Genomic DNA, 17,789 nt, shown 5'->3' on the forward strand with positions numbered 1-17,789 from the left:
ATAATATTGTATTGTATTTTTTTTTTGATAGGTAAGCTTATGCTTCCTATTACTTAGCCTAGCCTAAACACATCCATTCGGGGGCTTTGTTTTTATGTTTTAAAAAAAAAATCCTCTAAACGCTTCTCTTAAAATTTAGTGTATGCCAATACTCGATCGTATTGGAATTATAGCTAAACAGCTTACCTTCTGCTGCTGCTTCTAGCTGTATTTCTTAGACGTCTGCTTCTGCTGCTTCTTCTTCTTAACTGCCATTCACATCGACTGCCATTGGCACTGCCACAGAGTGAATGCCGTTGCTTAAGCTGCCACCACATAGAGAAGCTGCAGCTGTTGGCGATGCTGGCGGTGATGCGGGTGGTGTCAATGTTGAAGGCTCCTCAGCACCGCCAACTCCATTAGCTGCTGCTGTTGTTGTTGTTGTGGTTGCAGTGGTTGCCAACTTTCCATTGGCATTGCTGTGTATGGTCTCTGTTTGTGGTTGCTCCTTTAACTCTTCCATTTGCATTTCTTTGTCGTTGTGGCTGTGACCATTGTCGGTCGGTGGTGGTGGCGGTGGTGGCGGTGGTGGTGGCAATGAATCCAATTGATTTGATTCCATTAGCGTGAAATCGCTTAGCTCCTTGATCTCCTCGGTGGAGGGTGGTGCCGGCAGGCTCATCAGACTGTCATAGCTATTTTCTGGCTCCACATTTGGCAGCGCTTCCTCGCTGACTTGCTCCAGTTTCATGTTCTGCTGCCCCGATTGCTCCTGCTCCTCTTTCTGCTTCTGCTCCTGCTCCAGTGATTTCTCTTGGGATTGCTTCTCATCTGTTTTCTCAGTCTCAGCTACTTTCACCTCGGGAATAGCCTCAGGCTTCTGTTGAGCTTCTTCTTTAGTCTCGCTTTTAGTTTCGTCTTTGTTCTGTTTGTTAGTGACTTCGCTAGTGACTTCGTTAATGACTTCGTTAGTGACTTCGTTAGTGACTTCGTTAGTGACTTCGCTAGTGACTTCGTTAGTGACTTCGTTAGTGACTTCGCTAGTGACTTCGTTAGTGACTTCGTTAGTGACTTCGCTAGTGACTGCGCTAGTGACTTCGTCAGTGACTTCGTTAGTGACTGCGATCTTAGCCTCCTTTTCCATCTTTAATTCTGTCTCCTTGTCGGGCACTGACGTCTCCTTCAGCTGGTTTACCGACTGTTTTGGTGACTGCTGCTGAATATGCTGCTCCTTCTGCTGTTTCTCGAACTCCTGCTGAGTTTCTAGCTGCTTTTGCTGCGTCACCTGCTTCTCCGACTGCTGCAGCTGTTTGTCCGGCTGCTTTTCCAACAGTTTCTCCAATTTCTGTTGCTGTGGAAGTTCCTGCACCTGCTCAGCGATTTCCTCGCTGGCAATTAACGGAATGCTGAGCACCGTGGGTGCATTGGTCACATAGCCGGGCTGATCAAAGACATATAGCTCCTGGTTGCCATAGGAATAACGTTTGTTCGAGTCACTGGAGGATGTGGAGCTGAGATCCGACTGGGATAGCCCTGTGGCAGCCTGTGGTCGCAAGGGCAAGCACTCCTCCGGCAGCAGTTCCTCGTCGGCCAATGGTTCCTCCTCAATGAGATGCAGACCAGTTGTTGTTGTTGTTGCTGTTGCTGTTGCTGTAGTTGCAGCTCCAGCGAAATCGCTAGGTGGTGCATGAATCTGCACCTGTTCGTGACTGGGTGGCAACGCTCGATCCACGACAGCGGCAGCTGTCTGCTTTGTATTCGTATCAAAGGGCAGCTCGGTGGTGTCGACACCGGCGGCGGGGCTATCGGGTGCTTGCTTCGAGTCAATGCCACGTGCCACTTCCACCACAAAGACGCCATCTTTGTCTGTATGCATTCTCGTCTCCCGTGCATTTCTCGAAATGTCCTGAGCGTGTTAAAGTGAGGGCAAAAGAAAAGAGAGAAACAAGATGGCAAATCAGGCAAGGCAATAACTACAACTATACACAAAATGCAGCAGGCAACAACAACAATAACAACAGCAACAACAGCAAGTACAACACAAGGAAGTGAAAGTTGCCACTGAAACTGGAACTGCAACTTGAACTGGAACTGGAACTGCAGCTGAGAGAGACAAATCGAGTGTCTGCCATGCGGAAAGTGTTGAAAATTGCATTTGCATATGCTTTGCTAGTGGCACATTTACACCTCACACACACACACACACACACTATAACTCACACACACATATAGAAAGAGACAGGTGAGACAGAGAGACAGCGAGAGATAAAGACAGAGACAGGTTGCCTGGGGGATGCCTGACAAATAGCTGACACTCGCGAAAGGTCAGACAATGACTGAAGGGCTCATATAGAGAGGCATTCGTTTACAGGGTGTTCCACACAACACAGACAGGGTGACAGCAGGCTAACAAACGTGCAGGAAACAGACAGTTACACTCAGAAAAAAAATATAACCTTAAAAGGACAAAAATTTACTACAATTTTAGGAAATTTTACCTCAAAACACATTCAAGGAAAAATGGAATTTAATTTGGGTGACCCATTCCTAAAATTTAAGGAATAATTTTTTTCTGAGTGCACACAGAGCGAAAAATCAAGTAACTGGTACTTAAATCCTTGCATTTCAGACTCTATTACTCAAAAAGTTAGATTTTTTATTTCAAGAACTTTATTTTAAATCCAAAAATAAAATTATTTAATGGGAAAAACCATTTCGAACACGATATTTGTAGTATGTAGACTTTTTCTTAATAATTTCTAGGTAATGCAGAATTTTTTTCAATTCAAAATATTTTTAGGAATTTTTATGCTACTTTTCAGTATTTTTACAGATTTAAAGAATTGTGAATTATTATTTCGGTACGGTAAATTTAGTACGTTTTTTCTCTCTGTGTAAACACGCTTTATACAAACGCCTTATGAAAGGATCAACTAGATATAGCATTATATATTGTGGAAAAAAGAGACAATTATTTACATATGTTGAACAGCTAAAGTTGCGTTGGGCTAAAGTCGAATGAGAAGAAAAGAGACAACTATATACACAATAAATATACCTATGTATATAATGATATGGGAGCGAAGGAGACAAATGTACAATAAGATCAGCTAAACTTTAAACAAAAAAAAAGACAGATACTATTGATCTAGTCATTATTATATCAAAATCCCACGAAGAGCATTGAAGAGATTAAAGTATTTTAGAGTGCGAGAAAAAGAGAGTTGTTTGAGAGAAAGAGAAAGAACAGCTAAATGCAGTCAGACAGTATATGAATATCAATCATTCAATCAATCAATACTACGACAACAATTATAACAAATCACGTAGATAGAAAAAAAGTGTTATACATAAATATTTATTTGAGAAAGAGAAAATGACATTTAGAGATGCGATAACGAGACGAGCAAGCCATTAAGAGAAAAAGAGACAACTGGAGAAAAACTATTAGTTTTACAACACTAAACACAAACTTCCCTTCGATGGAACTTATAGGTGGTATTATTAAGAATCGATTGATTAAAACCGAACTAGTCCAAATGGTTTTATTTAAAAAGAAAGAAGATCTTGAAGCTTTTATACTTGGATTTGAGTAGTTTATTGAACTAGTTCAGTGACTAAATGATTTAGTTTATATCAACTAGTTCCTGCGCTTGTTATTAAGGGAATGTAAATGGAAGTTACATTAATTAAATTTTTCTTGATGATGACGTTCACCTTATGCTTTTTTGATCCTTGAAAGTAGTTCAGTTAATTGGTAAACTAGTTCAATTCATTTAAAGGTACTTTAGGCATAAAAGTGAATAATAAAGGAATAAATAGAAAGCCTATCTGTATTTTTATTGGTGAAAATCTATGCTATTTTTTGTATTGCCTTTTTAAGTGCATCTAGTTGATAGTTCAGTTTTTTTTATGCATACATGTTATATATACAGTCACATAATTAAAGCTTCTGTCGCGAACTAGTTCAGCGAACCTGCGAATTGGTTCGAAAATACTACACCTATGATCCTCTAAGGGTTTAGTTTCGAATTATGAAAGGAAGACGACATCAATAACAACAACAACAACAACAACAACCAGGCAACAGGCAGATATGTGAAGTGGAGCTTAACAGAGCTTTTAAGTTAACAGTGCTGTTAGGTTAACAGAGCTGTTGCTGTAAACTTACATGTCGCTCTTCGGTGACAACAATCAGATGATTATCTTTGAGTGTCATCTTTGTGACGGAACCGCTGAATGCAAACGCCCCCCCAAATGTGGGCGTGGGCGTGGCCGTTGCACTTGTTGTGGCATTCGGTGTATTCTGTATATCAGAACGTGCCTCAAATTGAAACTCAATCCGTTGCACGCCACTTGCCAATGCCAAGGACATGGAACGGATTAAAGCTGCATTTGGATGCGAATTTGGATTCGAATTTGGATTCGAATTCGGATTCGAATTCTGATTTGGATTTGAATTCAGATCCTGGGGATTGCTCAGCTGTGAGGCAGGCGATGATGAGGATGATGATTCTTCAATCGAGTTGGAGCAAAAGGACGACAACTGTAATCATAGAGTGCACACTTTTTAATACTGCTACCAGGGCTGCCAGTCTTTCAAATTTGAACTCTGAACTTCTTTATTTATATCCTTAACGAAACTTATTTAACATTAAATTATAAAAAAAAAATTTTAAATATATATATTTTAAAATTAAAAACTTAAATACATCTATATATTACATAAATTTTAATTGTAACATAAAAAATAATAATTTTGGTTCCAACCATTTAAAAAAAAAATGCTTTGATTTCGTTTACTAACTTTTTATAATTTTTTAAACCGACCAAAATTATTTGTAGTGAATCTAATTGAAGGGTGTTTATTAAATTTATGTTTGGAACTAGCTAGTTATTTACTTGTTACTAAAAACAACAACAATTTTCGTTTTCCTGATATTTTTTAAAGCTCTAAGGTTTTTTAACAAAAAAAATTATTGAATCTAAAATAGGATTATACTGGTCAAAACTAGAAAAAAAATTAAGAAAATTTGTTAATCATTTTCGATTAACGATTCCTTTTTGACTTTTTATTTGGAACTAGCTAGTTATTTTCTTGTTACTAAAAACAACAACAATTTTCGTTTTCCTGATATTTTTTAAAGCTCTAAGGTTTTTTAACAAAAAAAATTATTGAATCTAAAATAGGATTATACTGGTCAAAACTAGAAAAAAATTGAGAAAATTTGTTAATCTTTTTCGATTAACGTTTCCAATATCTCTTGACTTTTTAAGCCGATTAATTTTTTGAACTAATAAATTTTTAGCCTTTTTAAAATTATTTAACTTAATAGTTAACCAATTAAAAATTTTAATAAATTATTTTATAATTTAAGTTTGAAATAATGGCATAAAACAAAAACCGCATGTTATTTTTATTTTTTCCGAGTTGGACACTTATTTTATTTAGAAAAGTTGCCATTTCTGATTTGAGGGGTATAATTTTTTGAATGCTTGGTTCATGACCCAGTTAACAGCCTTGATTGTAACACACGCACGCACACACACACATCAGACACACACACATTTCTTACATAGAGAGAGCTGCAACAGTAGTTGAAAAAATAAAACCATTTTTCAAACTTTGAATGCAATGAAATTACGTTTGAAAATTTAAAAAATGCTACGCAACATTTTTGGCATTGTTGCATAGGCGTTGGCAGGGTGGTACGGGGGGAGGGGGGAGGCGAGGGTGGTTCGGTGCCTCGGTGGTTGTTGCAAGTGTTGTGGCGCGGCTTGCCAACAAAACTTTCCGGCACTCGACGGCATTTGCGTTTAAATTTCAATTGAAGTTTTTGTTGCATACCTTCTACTATACTCCTGCATCGCCTTTATCTTTCTCATCACCATCATCATCATCATCATCATCATCATCATCATCATCATCATCATCATCTTCTTTTTCTTCTTCAACTATTTGAGCACTTACCTCATGCTTGGAGTCCTGTCCCTGTCCCTGTTCACTGTCATCGCCAGCGGGACTCGAAGTCGCATTTTTGTTCAAGAAATAGCTGCAAGAGAAAGGCAGTTGGTAAGAGTGCGAAAAGGAGAGAAACAAGATGGAAAGAGACAATAGATGAGTGTGTGAGTAAGACTACATATATATTTATATAATTTATATAATAGCAAGCTTTTCGAATGTTGACGAAATGCGTTTGATATTCACAATTTATTGCCTACAACTCTGGTATCAGCTTAAAAGTTAACCCGTTAGAAAGAGAGAGTGTGATAGAGAGAAAGAGAGAGAGAAAACTACATTGATTTCGTTGTACTTCTATTGTCTACTTTGTAGCATCAACTTAAATGTAAACTCTTATGAACAGAGATGCTTACTTGCTTGAATTAATCACTAAAGAGCACAGGAGACAGTAAGGAAAGAGAGGGAAGGAGAGAGAGAGAGAGAGAGAGAGAGAAAGAGAGAGAGATAGAGATGGAGAAAGAAAGAGAAACTGTGAGGAAAAGAGTAACATCGGATATAGGGAAACTCTATATTCTCAAAACCTTAGTTATCTTTATTTCAGTAAAAAAAAATGCATTCCCTCAGAAGCATTAAAAGACTAATGGAGAGAGAGAGAGAGAGAGAGAGAGAGAGAGAGAGAGAGAAAGAGAGAGAGAGAGGTTAACAGAGGGCATTTACATTTTTAGTTAACATTCTGTTATCCACTTTACAGCGCACACAGAGCTGTCTGACAAATCTAACGACGTTAAACCACCCTGTATATTACAAAGCTATCATAAAAACGATCAATTACTTTTTAGTATGAGAAATTTTTTTGTTTTTTTTAATATTTCAATCAACCTTACAAACTGTGTGTTTGTCGTTGTTTAATACATCCTAAACAAATTTGTCTAAAATCTGTCCACTTTATCATACAGGGTGATCCATTTAAAAATTGGAGTTTAATTTTGCTATAAAAAAGTCGTCTAGATATTTTTCAATGGTTGAACATTTATTGTAAAGGTTGGTTCATGTCATTTATTTATGAAAAACAATTTCGGTCAAGTGGTTCTTTAGAAACGGTCAGTTAAAGTTTTCATCTTTGCTATGCCAAATGTAAAAATTCTGACTTAAAAGTATTGAAGCCCTTTCATGAGTGTTGGAGAGAAAGGGAAAAAAGGAAAATCTCAACTCTTGAATGAAGTAGTAGCTAATCTATGAAGCCCAACAGAGTTGCCAGACAAACGCAACTGGTCTCTGAAGTGTTGCCAATCTGTTTGAGAGCATTTAAGTTCTCTGAGGAGCGTCAAGAAGGAGACGGAAAAATAGAAAACAAGCGCATGGAGAGACAAGGAAAAGAGAGCTGCAGAGTTGCCCAACAATATGCAATGCATCTATTTAAAAGCTATTCAGATAAGTGTGGCAAGTGAGTAAAATTGAGAGTGCTTACTTGAAAATAATAAAATCACAGCAAAACAAACTAAGTTTCGAAAGGTCTATTCCTCCCTCTTACTCTCTCTCTCTCTCTCTCTCTCTCTCTCTCTCTCTCTTTGTCTCTGTCTCTCTCACTCTTTCTCTGTGTGCTCACACACTTGAGAGACCCTCAAATTGTACTTTCGTTTTTAATGCGTTTCTCACAAGCAAACAACACACACACACACACACACACAGGGCACAACAACTAATTTCTCGTCTCGACAGTTTATTGTGCAATTTCCTTTCACCCTCAAAAAGACGTAGCTGCCAAAAGGGGGAAGGTAAAATTTATTTCCGCTGCGCATTTGTCGACTTTCATCTTGTGTCCGTGTGTGGCACCTTCGTTATTATTTTTTTTTTTTTGGTGTGGCAACTGTGGCAACGCTTTTGCGGTTGCCATTTGACGTTTTATGCGTTTCCTCTTGCAACACACGTCGTGTTGCCGTTGCCTTGTTGGCTTCTGCCTTTGGCATCTTCATCATCTTCTCGCTTTGCTTCCGCACTCTTTTTCTCTGCTTTCCACTCTCTCTCTCTCTCTCTCTCTCTGTCGCTGTGGCAACTTCCGCTTCCGGCAACGTCTGTCGACAGGCGTTGCGTTGATTTGTGGCGCCTTTAGATTTTTGGACGGCTTTCAGTTTGCCGCCAGTCTCTCAGTCGGCGTCAGTCTTTCTCTTCCCACCCTCTTTGCGTGCCTTTCTCCCTAAATCCACCTCCTCATACGTCCTTATTTTGTTTGGCATTTAGTGGCCGCATATAAAAGCAACGGTGGCAACAAATTCCCATTTACGTGGCATGCTCGAGATTTATGAAGGCGTTGCTTGCCCCCGAAAAGGATGTGCGTGCTGACATTGCGTCACAGTCAAAGCACATGCCACTTACTCCCCACCCACCTACCCAGCTACCCACCCTTCTTCATATGTCGTCCCCCTTTTGGCAAGTCACAGATTTAGTTGCGAGAAATAAAATGCCAGAATGAAGCTGATAAATGCGATTTGCCACGCCTCTTATGCCCCATAGCACCCATGTGTATTATGTATATCAGTCGCTCTGAAAATCTCTCTCTCTCTCCCTCTCTCTATCATTCTCTGCTTGTTTAGTTGGGCGTTGGGCGTGGTCAGGTATCCCTTTTGGCACTTTGAAGTTGACTGCAGCTGTTACTCCCTTACTACTTCACTTAATCCAACCGCGACTCTCATCTTAACTCAGCTCTATTCCCCTTTTATTGCAACCTCTCCACCGTTATCTTTTCTTTTCTTCTTTCTTCCAAACACCTGCTACTTCCTTGCCCCTTTTAATCCAACCGCGACTTTTTCTTTACCCCATTTTACTTCCTGCTTACTACTTTTCGTACCCATTCTTTAATTACTACCTTGCAAATCATTCTTTCCACACTTACCCCTTCATTCGACCATCACTTTCCTTCAACTTGCGCTTTTCCTTGCGCTTTATCATTATCTGCAAGTCCAATGTCTCGCCTTACATTCTGTTATTCATCAACTCTCAACCCTTTCGTCTTTCTCAGTCTACCTACACTCTCTTCAAACTTTTTTCCCTCCTCATTCTTTCCAGAAAGTTTCTCCCTATGACTTATTTTCCTTGTGTGCTTGTATCCTCTCAATCCCTACTTCAGTTTCCTTCCTTCACTCTCCCTCTTCTTATCTCATTTCCACATTTTGCACCCTCTCGGACCCTACATTTCTACTTAAGTGCTCTCACATATTTTCTTTACTTTTCCTTCCTACACCTTCCTCTCTTTTCACCTACCAGTCAAATCAAAAAAAAAAAAAAAAAAAAAAAACTTTTCTATTTCATCAAACCCTCTTTCTTTCATACGCCTTACCCTACTTTAACTAATTTCCTATTTAAGATGAGGGAGGTTTGAACTTGGAGTTTCCCCTTAGCATTACCCAACCCCTCTCGTCTCTGCTTTACCCTGTGGCATGTTTCGATTTTATTGAACATCAACTGCAATGCGTTGCAATTATTTCGATTTGAAGGACATCGCTGTTAAGGCTTGTTAGGGATGAGGGGGAACAGTCCCCCTTGTAGACTAAGCCACTAAGAATAATATCTCTTGACATTCCTTCACAGCTTAAGTCTTAAGCCAAATGTGAGAGGGTTATTAGCAAAGCGAATAAGACCTTGACTTGTGTGGCAAGAAGAGAGAAGAGAAAGTGTGCTTAATGGATTACTCGGAAGATCTACCGATGACAAAAAAAGGGAGTCATACCTTAAGGTGCTTCATATTTCGCACTTAGTCCTAAGAGTCTAGGACATATAGACAGTCTTAGACTGTCTTAGTTAATGTTAAAAGCCTAGGCAAATAGCCTCCGACTAAGGCTACTTCTTGCGAGCTTATCTTTACGGAAGATTTACCCAAAACAAAAAAGGCAGTCATACCTTAAGGTGCTTCATATTTCGCACTTAATCCTAAGAGTCTAGGACATATACGGACAGTCCTAGTTAATGCTACGATGTCTAGGCAAATAGCCTCCGACTGAAGCTACTTCTCGCGACCTTATCTTTACGGAAGATCTACCCATAACAAAAAAGGAAGTCATACCTTAAGGTGCTTCATATTTCGCACTAAATCCTAAGAGTCTAGGACATATAGACAGACTTAGACTGTCTTAGTTAATGTTAAAAGCCTAGGCAAATAGCCTCCGATAGGAGCTACTTCTTGCGAGCTTATCTATGCACTTACCGTACGGCACAGTACATGGACGTCAGCAGTCCAGCGGCCAGAATGACAATGATGAGACCGACGGAGACCGCAATAAGATTGAAATAGTCTGCAAAGAGTTAAAGACGGAGTTAAGCAAGAAGTAGAGGACTTGCCATTGATTGTGATGTTGGAGACTCACCTGCCAATGGATTGTCCGACTTTGAGGAGTAGACTGACACACCCTTCAGTTCCAACAGCTGATTGCCACCATGCTGCAGTGGCGCCATGGCAGATGCTCCTCCTACACCCAAATCGGAAACGGATTCATTGTGTTGCTGCAACGTGGCATTTAGGAGTTCCGCAACCGGTTGCTGCTCCCGATGCAGATGACTGAAGCGATGTCCGAGTGGTTGGTGTTGCTGTTGCAGGCGATGCGCTAGACTGTCAAAGGGATAGGATCCCTCGACGCCATCGAAGCCACCACCGGCACCATCATCGATCAAATCGCCACCATACTGAATGGAGCTCTCGATGACATCGGGATCGTTGCCCATGCCCAGACTGTTGCTCTCAATGTCGTTCTCGTAGATGCCCTGGCTCTGACCCACCAGCTCGCCGGGCATATAGTCGATCTCCTTGAGCTCGATCTGCGGTGGTAGCTCACCAATCACAGGCACTCCAATTGCCAAATCCGGCAACACCGCCGGCTGTATGACAATGTCCGGCTGCGAGGAGCTAACCGACATCAGTGGCGACAATGTAGGGCTACCGCTAAGGGGTAAGGCTTGCTGTTCCACCTCAATGACCGATTCACCCACATAGGTGACGTCCAACGGTGGTGCACCGTCTCCACCGCTGACACCGCTGGGACTCCGGAGGATCTTCAAGGCGTCTGCGGTGTTGTGTAGCGGCGACAGTATAATGTCCTCCTCGTAGCGAGGTGTGACCGAGGAGCTGTGTTGCTGCTCCATGACGTAGCTGGCCGGAAAGAACTGATTCTCCAGCTGTTGCTTGCGCTGCTGCTCGGTGGCGCCACCACTGCTCGCAGTGGGCAGCGACTCACCCACCTTGACCTCCGTGTTGGAAATGTAGAAAATCGTGTCCGAGTCGCGATCGATGCTCGGCTTGCGCGGCATAGGCGGCGGCGGCGGTGGATGCGGTGGGCGTGGCAGTGCACCACTTCGATCCGGCATGAACAAGTCGTCTGCATCCTGTGCTTGTGGTGGCCGTACCGCCGGTGGTTGTGCTGCCGGATCATCCGAGCGATATGGATAATTGAATTGAATTGGATTTAGATTCAGGCGCTCCGAACTGATGCTGGCGGAGATGTTCTCGGTGCTATTGTCCGCCGCACTGCTGTCGATGATCTCCACCACAAGGATCTCATCGTTGACCTTGCTCGGTGTGCTATCACCACTCGCTGGTTGACGGTACGAGAATTCCAGATCTTCGCTCTCATTGCCAAACGCCTCGGACACATTTATATGAATCTCAATGGCAGCCGGCTCTGGTTTACCGACACCAGCATCCGCTGGCTGCGTGGACACATCGGCGCGATCGATCACATATTGAGTGAACCGCTCCTGAACCACCGGCGAGCTCGGTGGTCTTGCGGTGCCCAAGGCCGGCTCCAAGGGCAACGGATAATAGCCCTGATTATCACGGAAATTAGTCGAGGCCACAATCGAGTCAACCGTGGAGTCATACACCTCGATCTGTATGTCGGAGATCTTTGATTCGGTGCGCGGTGGTGCAGCCACACTTATCTCCGCGGCGGCCAGTGGCAAGCGAGTGGTGCTCGTTCCAAGTGGCTCTGGCACCTGAAACACCGTTGTCGAGAGCACCGATTGTGGTTTACTGGTTGTGGTTGTTGTTTGGGTGGTGCTGGTGGTGCTACTCGATTCAAGCAAAGCGGTCGGCGCAAGTATCTCCACAATGCGACCCTCACGCAGCTGCGACTCAATGGAATCCAGCGATTGTTGGTGGTGCTGCTGCTGTTGCTGGTGGCTCAGTGGCTGTGGCTTCTTTAGCGGATGCACCACACTAAATATTTTTTCACCCATAAATATGGGTCCCAAATAACCATTGGGCACTGGTACAAGCACCGATGATGGACTGCCCTCAACGGTGGTGCGACTGGTGGTTGTCGGTTGTCGCTTTTCATCGGTTTCAATTGTGGTTGTGGTCGGTGTGGTTGTTGTGTAAAAATGTTGCTGCTGCAGTTGCTTTTTTTTGGTGAACTTTAAGCCGTCATGTCCTTTGTTTATGGGTGGTGCGGCTGTGAGCTCCAAGTCCAGCAGCTGCACCACCGACTCTAGGTGGCTCAACTGCAAAGTGTTGCTGCTAGCTGTTGTTGCTGGCAACTCGGTGCTGCTGTTAGTTACGACAGCAACTGTTGGTGGTGCAGCAGTTGTTGGTGGTGCAGCTGTTGTTGGTGGTGCAGCTGTTGTTGTTGGTGCAGCTGTTGTTGTTGGTGCAGATGATGTTGCTGGTGCAACTGTTGCTGCTGCTGGTGCAACTGTTGCTGCTGCTGGTGCAACTGTTGCTGCTGCTGATGCAACTGTTGCTGCTGCTGGTGCAACTGTTGCTGCTGCTGGTGCAACTGTTGTTGCTGCTGGTGCAACTGTTGCTGCTGCTGGTGCAACTGTTGTTGCTACTGGTGCAACTGTTGCTGCTGCTGGTGCAACTGTTGTTGCTGCTGGTGCAACTGTTGCTGCTGCTGGTGCAACTGTTGCTGCTGCTGGTGCAATCGTTGTTGCTGCTGCTGTTGTTGTGGTTACTGGACTCACATATTGCTGTCTGCCAGTTGCCATCAAAGTGGGCGTGTCCCCCTCAACGCCCATCTGCAACTGTTGTGCTGCTGTTGCTGTTGCTGTTGTGTCAGCAACAGTTGCTGTCTTTGTTGGCGCTGCTTGTGCACGCCCATTGCTGTGGGCCGCCAACAGCAGCAATATTAGCCACCAGCTGCCCCGGCCACGCCCACTGCTGCCCAGTGCAGCAACTGCCATGTTGCGGTTGCTGCTCAAGTTGTTGCTGCTAATGCTGTTGCTGTTGCTGCTGTTCTTGTTTGTGTATATTTTGATTATGCCTTTTGTGCGCTTCCTTTTGCTTTCAACTTGTTGTTTTGTTATGTAAATTTAGTTTTGATTTTGCTTCGCTTGGTGTTGACAAAGTTGTTGCTGTTGTCGTTGTCGTTGTCGTTGCTGTTGCGGTTGCTGCTGCTGCTGCTGCTGTCGTTGCCTTTGGCACTTAATTTCCCCTTTTGTTGTTGGCACTTGGCATTGTCGTGTCGCATTTCTGGCTGCTCGGCATCTTCGTCTTCATCTTCATCAACATCATCAGCAATCCGCGCAGCCGTCGCAGCTGTCGCTGATTTCATTCATTCACTCAGTTTGTCAATATGCTGCAACTACACTTGCTGCTGCTGTTGCTGTTGTTGTTGCTGTTGCTGTTGTCGTTATTGCTGTTGCCACAGCTACTGCGGCCATTTTCTGCGGCTGCAGCGCTGTTGCTGTGGCTGTTGTTGTTGCTGCTGTTATTGCCTGTTGCCGGCGGGCACACAAATTCACAGTTACAAATAAAAAGTATATATGTATATATGTAAAGAAATAAAAATAAAAAAACAAAAATCTGCTGCTGCTTTAAGCACTTAACGCGACGACGCTGCTGCTTCTTCTTCTTTTTTCTGCGTCCTTCGTCCTGCCGACGCTTCAGCTCTTTATATATATTTTTTTTCTTTGCGCCCTTTTCTTTGCTCTCCAATGAGTTCTGCTTGAGTGGAAATAAAATTTAAAATAACGAAATATGTTGCAAACAACAGCAAAGTTGCTGCTGCTTTGGCTGTTGCTGCTGCTGTTGTTGCTGTTGCTGCAATTGTTGTTGCTGCCAATGCAATAAAAAGTAATGCAACGACGCGCAAAAGTATGCTATGAAAAAGAAACCAACGACAACGAGAAAAGCACAAAGAGAACCAAGTTAAAATAACGACCATAAATAATGCTTGCAAATCCCCTAAAAAAAAAAATAGCTAGTTCCAAGAAACAATTTCGCTAGCTTTTCGACAAGTTTGAAAACTTAGAGCGTAACTTAAATAAAATGCTGAATTAAACATTCTATTTTTAACCTTTATTACAAAAAATAGAAAGCGTAAATAAAACATTCCATTAGTAAATTGCTTAGAATCCTCAGAGTGTTCCACAATACAATATCTAAAATATTTTTCCCATTAAATTAAGTACTAATTTTGCATAAACCTTCTTCATTTTGACAGTGACAACCATTTAAAACCCATTCAATTTTATGATCAAAAATATTAAATTGGCCAAATTTTACTCGTTTTTTTATTATTCATTACCGCGTCCCAACAATTTGAAACCTACAAGCGTTTATAATTTAAGGAACATATACTATATTTATAACTCTTTCTACTTCACAAAAATGTAATAAATAAATGTATTCAGTATTTATTTATTATCAGTTAATGTTATTATCAATATGACAGCATTATTTAGAAATTAGTTTTAAATCATTAGCTGAACATTTTCTTTAAAATGTGCTTTCAGCTTGTAAATGAGATGTTGCCATCTATTTTGTAATCTTTACTAACACACGAAATGCAACTTGTTAACATGATTGAAAGTAACAGCTCCAAAGATATTTTATTTTAATTTAATTAATGAATATATTTGAAAATACCTTTCTGAGACATGACAGCATTTGTTTTATCCACTGAGATATTCTAAAGCTTTAACACAAATATTTCGGCGCATACCTTAGAAAATTCTCCAAGATATCTGTGACACCTACGAAAATGTCTTGTTAATAATTGAATTGTCTAGACGAAGCTTTACTGTAAGAACATGTATTTATGAACTGAATACAAGCTTAAAATGTATAAATAAATTGTTTTATTCATAACGATTGCAATTTGATGCAATTACAGCTACGAGCAAAGTAAATTATGAAATAGTTTTATATTTCAATTGCAATATATTTCAGCATAAATTGTTAACCAATTTAATTACTTGTTTTTGTAATTTGAATTATTGTATTACATTCATTTATACATTTACATTCAGTCTGGTAATTGTTTTTACAATGAAATAAATTCACTAATTTTATACGGCAATAATTATTGTATTATTGTATTTTATAAATTTTTTATTTTTCTTATATTATTAAATCAGCTTATGGTTAAAAATTAATTAGATCAATTGCGATAACATTTCATTAACAATAGCATTGCATACTTTTAGGAGCTGCTGTGTAAATTTCTTAATTGTAAAAATCCGCATTGCATACTTTTGTGGGCAAAGCACAAAAAGCAGATTTTCATATAATATATTTTGCGAATTGTGCAGATGAAATAAATATATGCCATAAAAAGAAAAAAAAAACAGAAATTTTTACCAACTTTTTAGCGGAGAAATTTCAAGAAGAAAAACTGTAAACACCCAGTGAAAATAAAGTAGAAAACTTGTCGAAATTGTTAAAATTGCTGATTGCTGGCAGCAGGGGTTTATTGCTTTTATGTTTTTGGTTTGGGAGGGGGTGAAACTTAAAGGATGGAGGAGGAAACATGAAGCATGGAGGCTTCAGGATTGTCTTGGGTTTCTGTTTTTTGCTCAGTCTCGTTTGTAAAACCCCGAAAATGCCATGCAAATTAAATATAAAGCCTACAAATGATTCGATTTGAACTTTGAGCCCATCAATGCTACACACAAAAGGGTTCCTCCCTTTTTTTCTACATACACACACACACACACACAAAATCAGACATAGACACACACTTAGACACTATGCAACCACAAGCAAAAGGTTGCGGTTTATATTGGCCAGGCGAACACTGTTGTGGCTATCAGCAATCGTTATCAGTATCTTAATCCACAACAAAGCTGCCACAACCACAGCAACAGCAGCAGCAACCACCGCAAAATCAACTTCAAAGCAACAAGAACAACAACAGCAGCCGCAAATATAATGACAAATAATAATATTATTAATCAAGGCTGCAAATATCGAAAATGTTGTAGAAACTTCGGTTTAATTAACAAAAAAAAAATATATATATTTTAAGTTACTCAATTGTTTTCCTAATTTTATTTTTATTTGAAGACTACAAACATTATTTAATTATAATAAAAAAAAAAACAAAAGTAATAAATTAAATGAAAGTTAGTAAAATAAAAAAAAAGGTATAAAATCAACCTAATTACATTTTTGACTGTAACCAATTTTTAAAAAAAAAAAAGTAAATCGTTTTGAGATCATGTTCAGGGAATTAAAAAAATTATTTGATGTTCTGTGATATTCGTTTCACAACTTGCTTGCAACCTTGATTATAATAATGGGGGAAACATAAATATATACATATATCATTCTCTTACCGTTTGCTGGGTTTGCTCAATTTCCACTTGGCCGGTTTTTTCTGTTATTATTTTCTTGTATTTTCTTGGTCGTTGGCCCGCAAGGTAATCCAAGGGTCCTTGCAGAGCCGTTCAAAATTCTCACGTGGCTAAAATCACAATAAACACTTTGCTGTTCACAATTGTTTGCAGTTATTGCACTAGAAAAAAACAATGAGGACTTTTGTTACGTTTGTTTTGGACCACAGACAACACAACACGCGACACGCCCGGCAACTGACAAGCCCCTCCCCTCCCCTCGCACCCGCCCACGCCCCCCGCTGAGCGGGCTTAAATGTTTGTTTTTAATGCGATGACAACAGCAGCAACAAACAATGAACAACCACAATTGTGAGAAGAAAAAAAAACGCGCGCAAAATTAAAAAAAAATAAATAAATGCAATTATATTTATTTATTTAGAATTAATTCAGGTAATTTGCATTATTTTATTTGGGAAAAGGAAAAGTGTAGATGAAGAGTAAATTTGTGAAAAAAAAAAATAAATTAAATTATAATTATTTATTTTAAATTTGTAATTATTTTATTTATAATTTTACGAAGTCGTTTGAGGTATTAAATTGGGTAGTGAGGTGATGTGAGGAGGAAAGGAAAGGGAGTGTTGTCTCACGGCTGATTGGTATCCGTCGGTTAATGTTGTCGTTGCCGCTGTTTCGTCCTTTCGCTCCGAAAACCGCACGCAAACTGCGCAAATATGTTAGCATCCTTTGGCTAAAAAGGACTCTCGTCGCTGTGCCGTTATGTCGGATTTTAGCCATCATTTAACAGCTGACAGCAGCGACGACCGCATACAGCTGCGCATTTGCCATTGGGTTTGTGTCTTGACTATGCTCAGCGCTGCCAGACTGTTGAATTTATTATCTTCTAGCCGCCACTGCCAAAAGTTGGTCAACTTCATTTAATGCTGCAATGTTGTTAAACAATTAATTAATATGTTTTTCATAATTTTGCCAGTGTTTTGTTTACTTTCAAATTGTGCAACTTTCTGGCAGCGCTTTGTCGCCCAACGTGTAGAGTTGTGTTTGTGTTTCCAGTCTACAATTTCGAAGGTTCGTCTACTAAATGTGGAGAGCTGGTGGTGAAAAGCTCACAGAGCAGCTTTAGCAAATATTTTCTATGGTTTGTGTCTGCGCTTTAGCAAAGTCAAGAATTTTTTAAGCTTATTAGTAAATTAATCTGACTTAAGGGTATTCCCGAGCTTTCTTTTTATTATTTGTACTATCTGTACAATGAATAAATACAATGCTTTAAAGCTAATACTATAAG

The 17,789-nt window shown here is 40.4% G+C and overlaps 1 protein-coding gene and 1 long non-coding RNA gene across 2 annotated transcripts; both read right to left on the bottom strand.

The window, feature by feature from the left end:
* Positions 1-244: 244 nt before the first annotated feature.
* LOC117785363 lies at positions 245-12,457 on the bottom strand (the record flags this gene model as incomplete). Its single annotated transcript, XM_034623330.1, has 4 exons — positions 245-1,885; positions 5,951-6,032; positions 10,140-10,227; positions 10,300-12,457. Coding segments are annotated over 4 exons (3,969 nt in total), but the record flags the coding sequence as incomplete, so codon positions are not given.
* A 1,378-nt stretch (positions 12,458-13,835) lies between these two features.
* On the bottom strand, positions 13,836-17,237 carry LOC117793338. The gene is made up of 3 exons (XR_004618249.1): positions 17,134-17,237; positions 16,487-16,665; positions 13,836-13,868 (listed from the first exon to the last, which is right to left on the bottom strand). It is a non-coding gene; the product is annotated as an uncharacterized LOC117793338 (long non-coding RNA).
* Between the last annotated feature and the right edge of the window lie 552 nt (positions 17,238-17,789).

The sequence above is a fragment of the Drosophila innubila genome, chromosome X (assembly GCF_004354385.1).
Source record: "Drosophila innubila isolate TH190305 chromosome X, UK_Dinn_1.0, whole genome shotgun sequence".
In the NCBI taxonomy this organism is placed as follows: Eukaryota; Metazoa; Arthropoda; class Insecta; order Diptera; family Drosophilidae; genus Drosophila; species Drosophila innubila.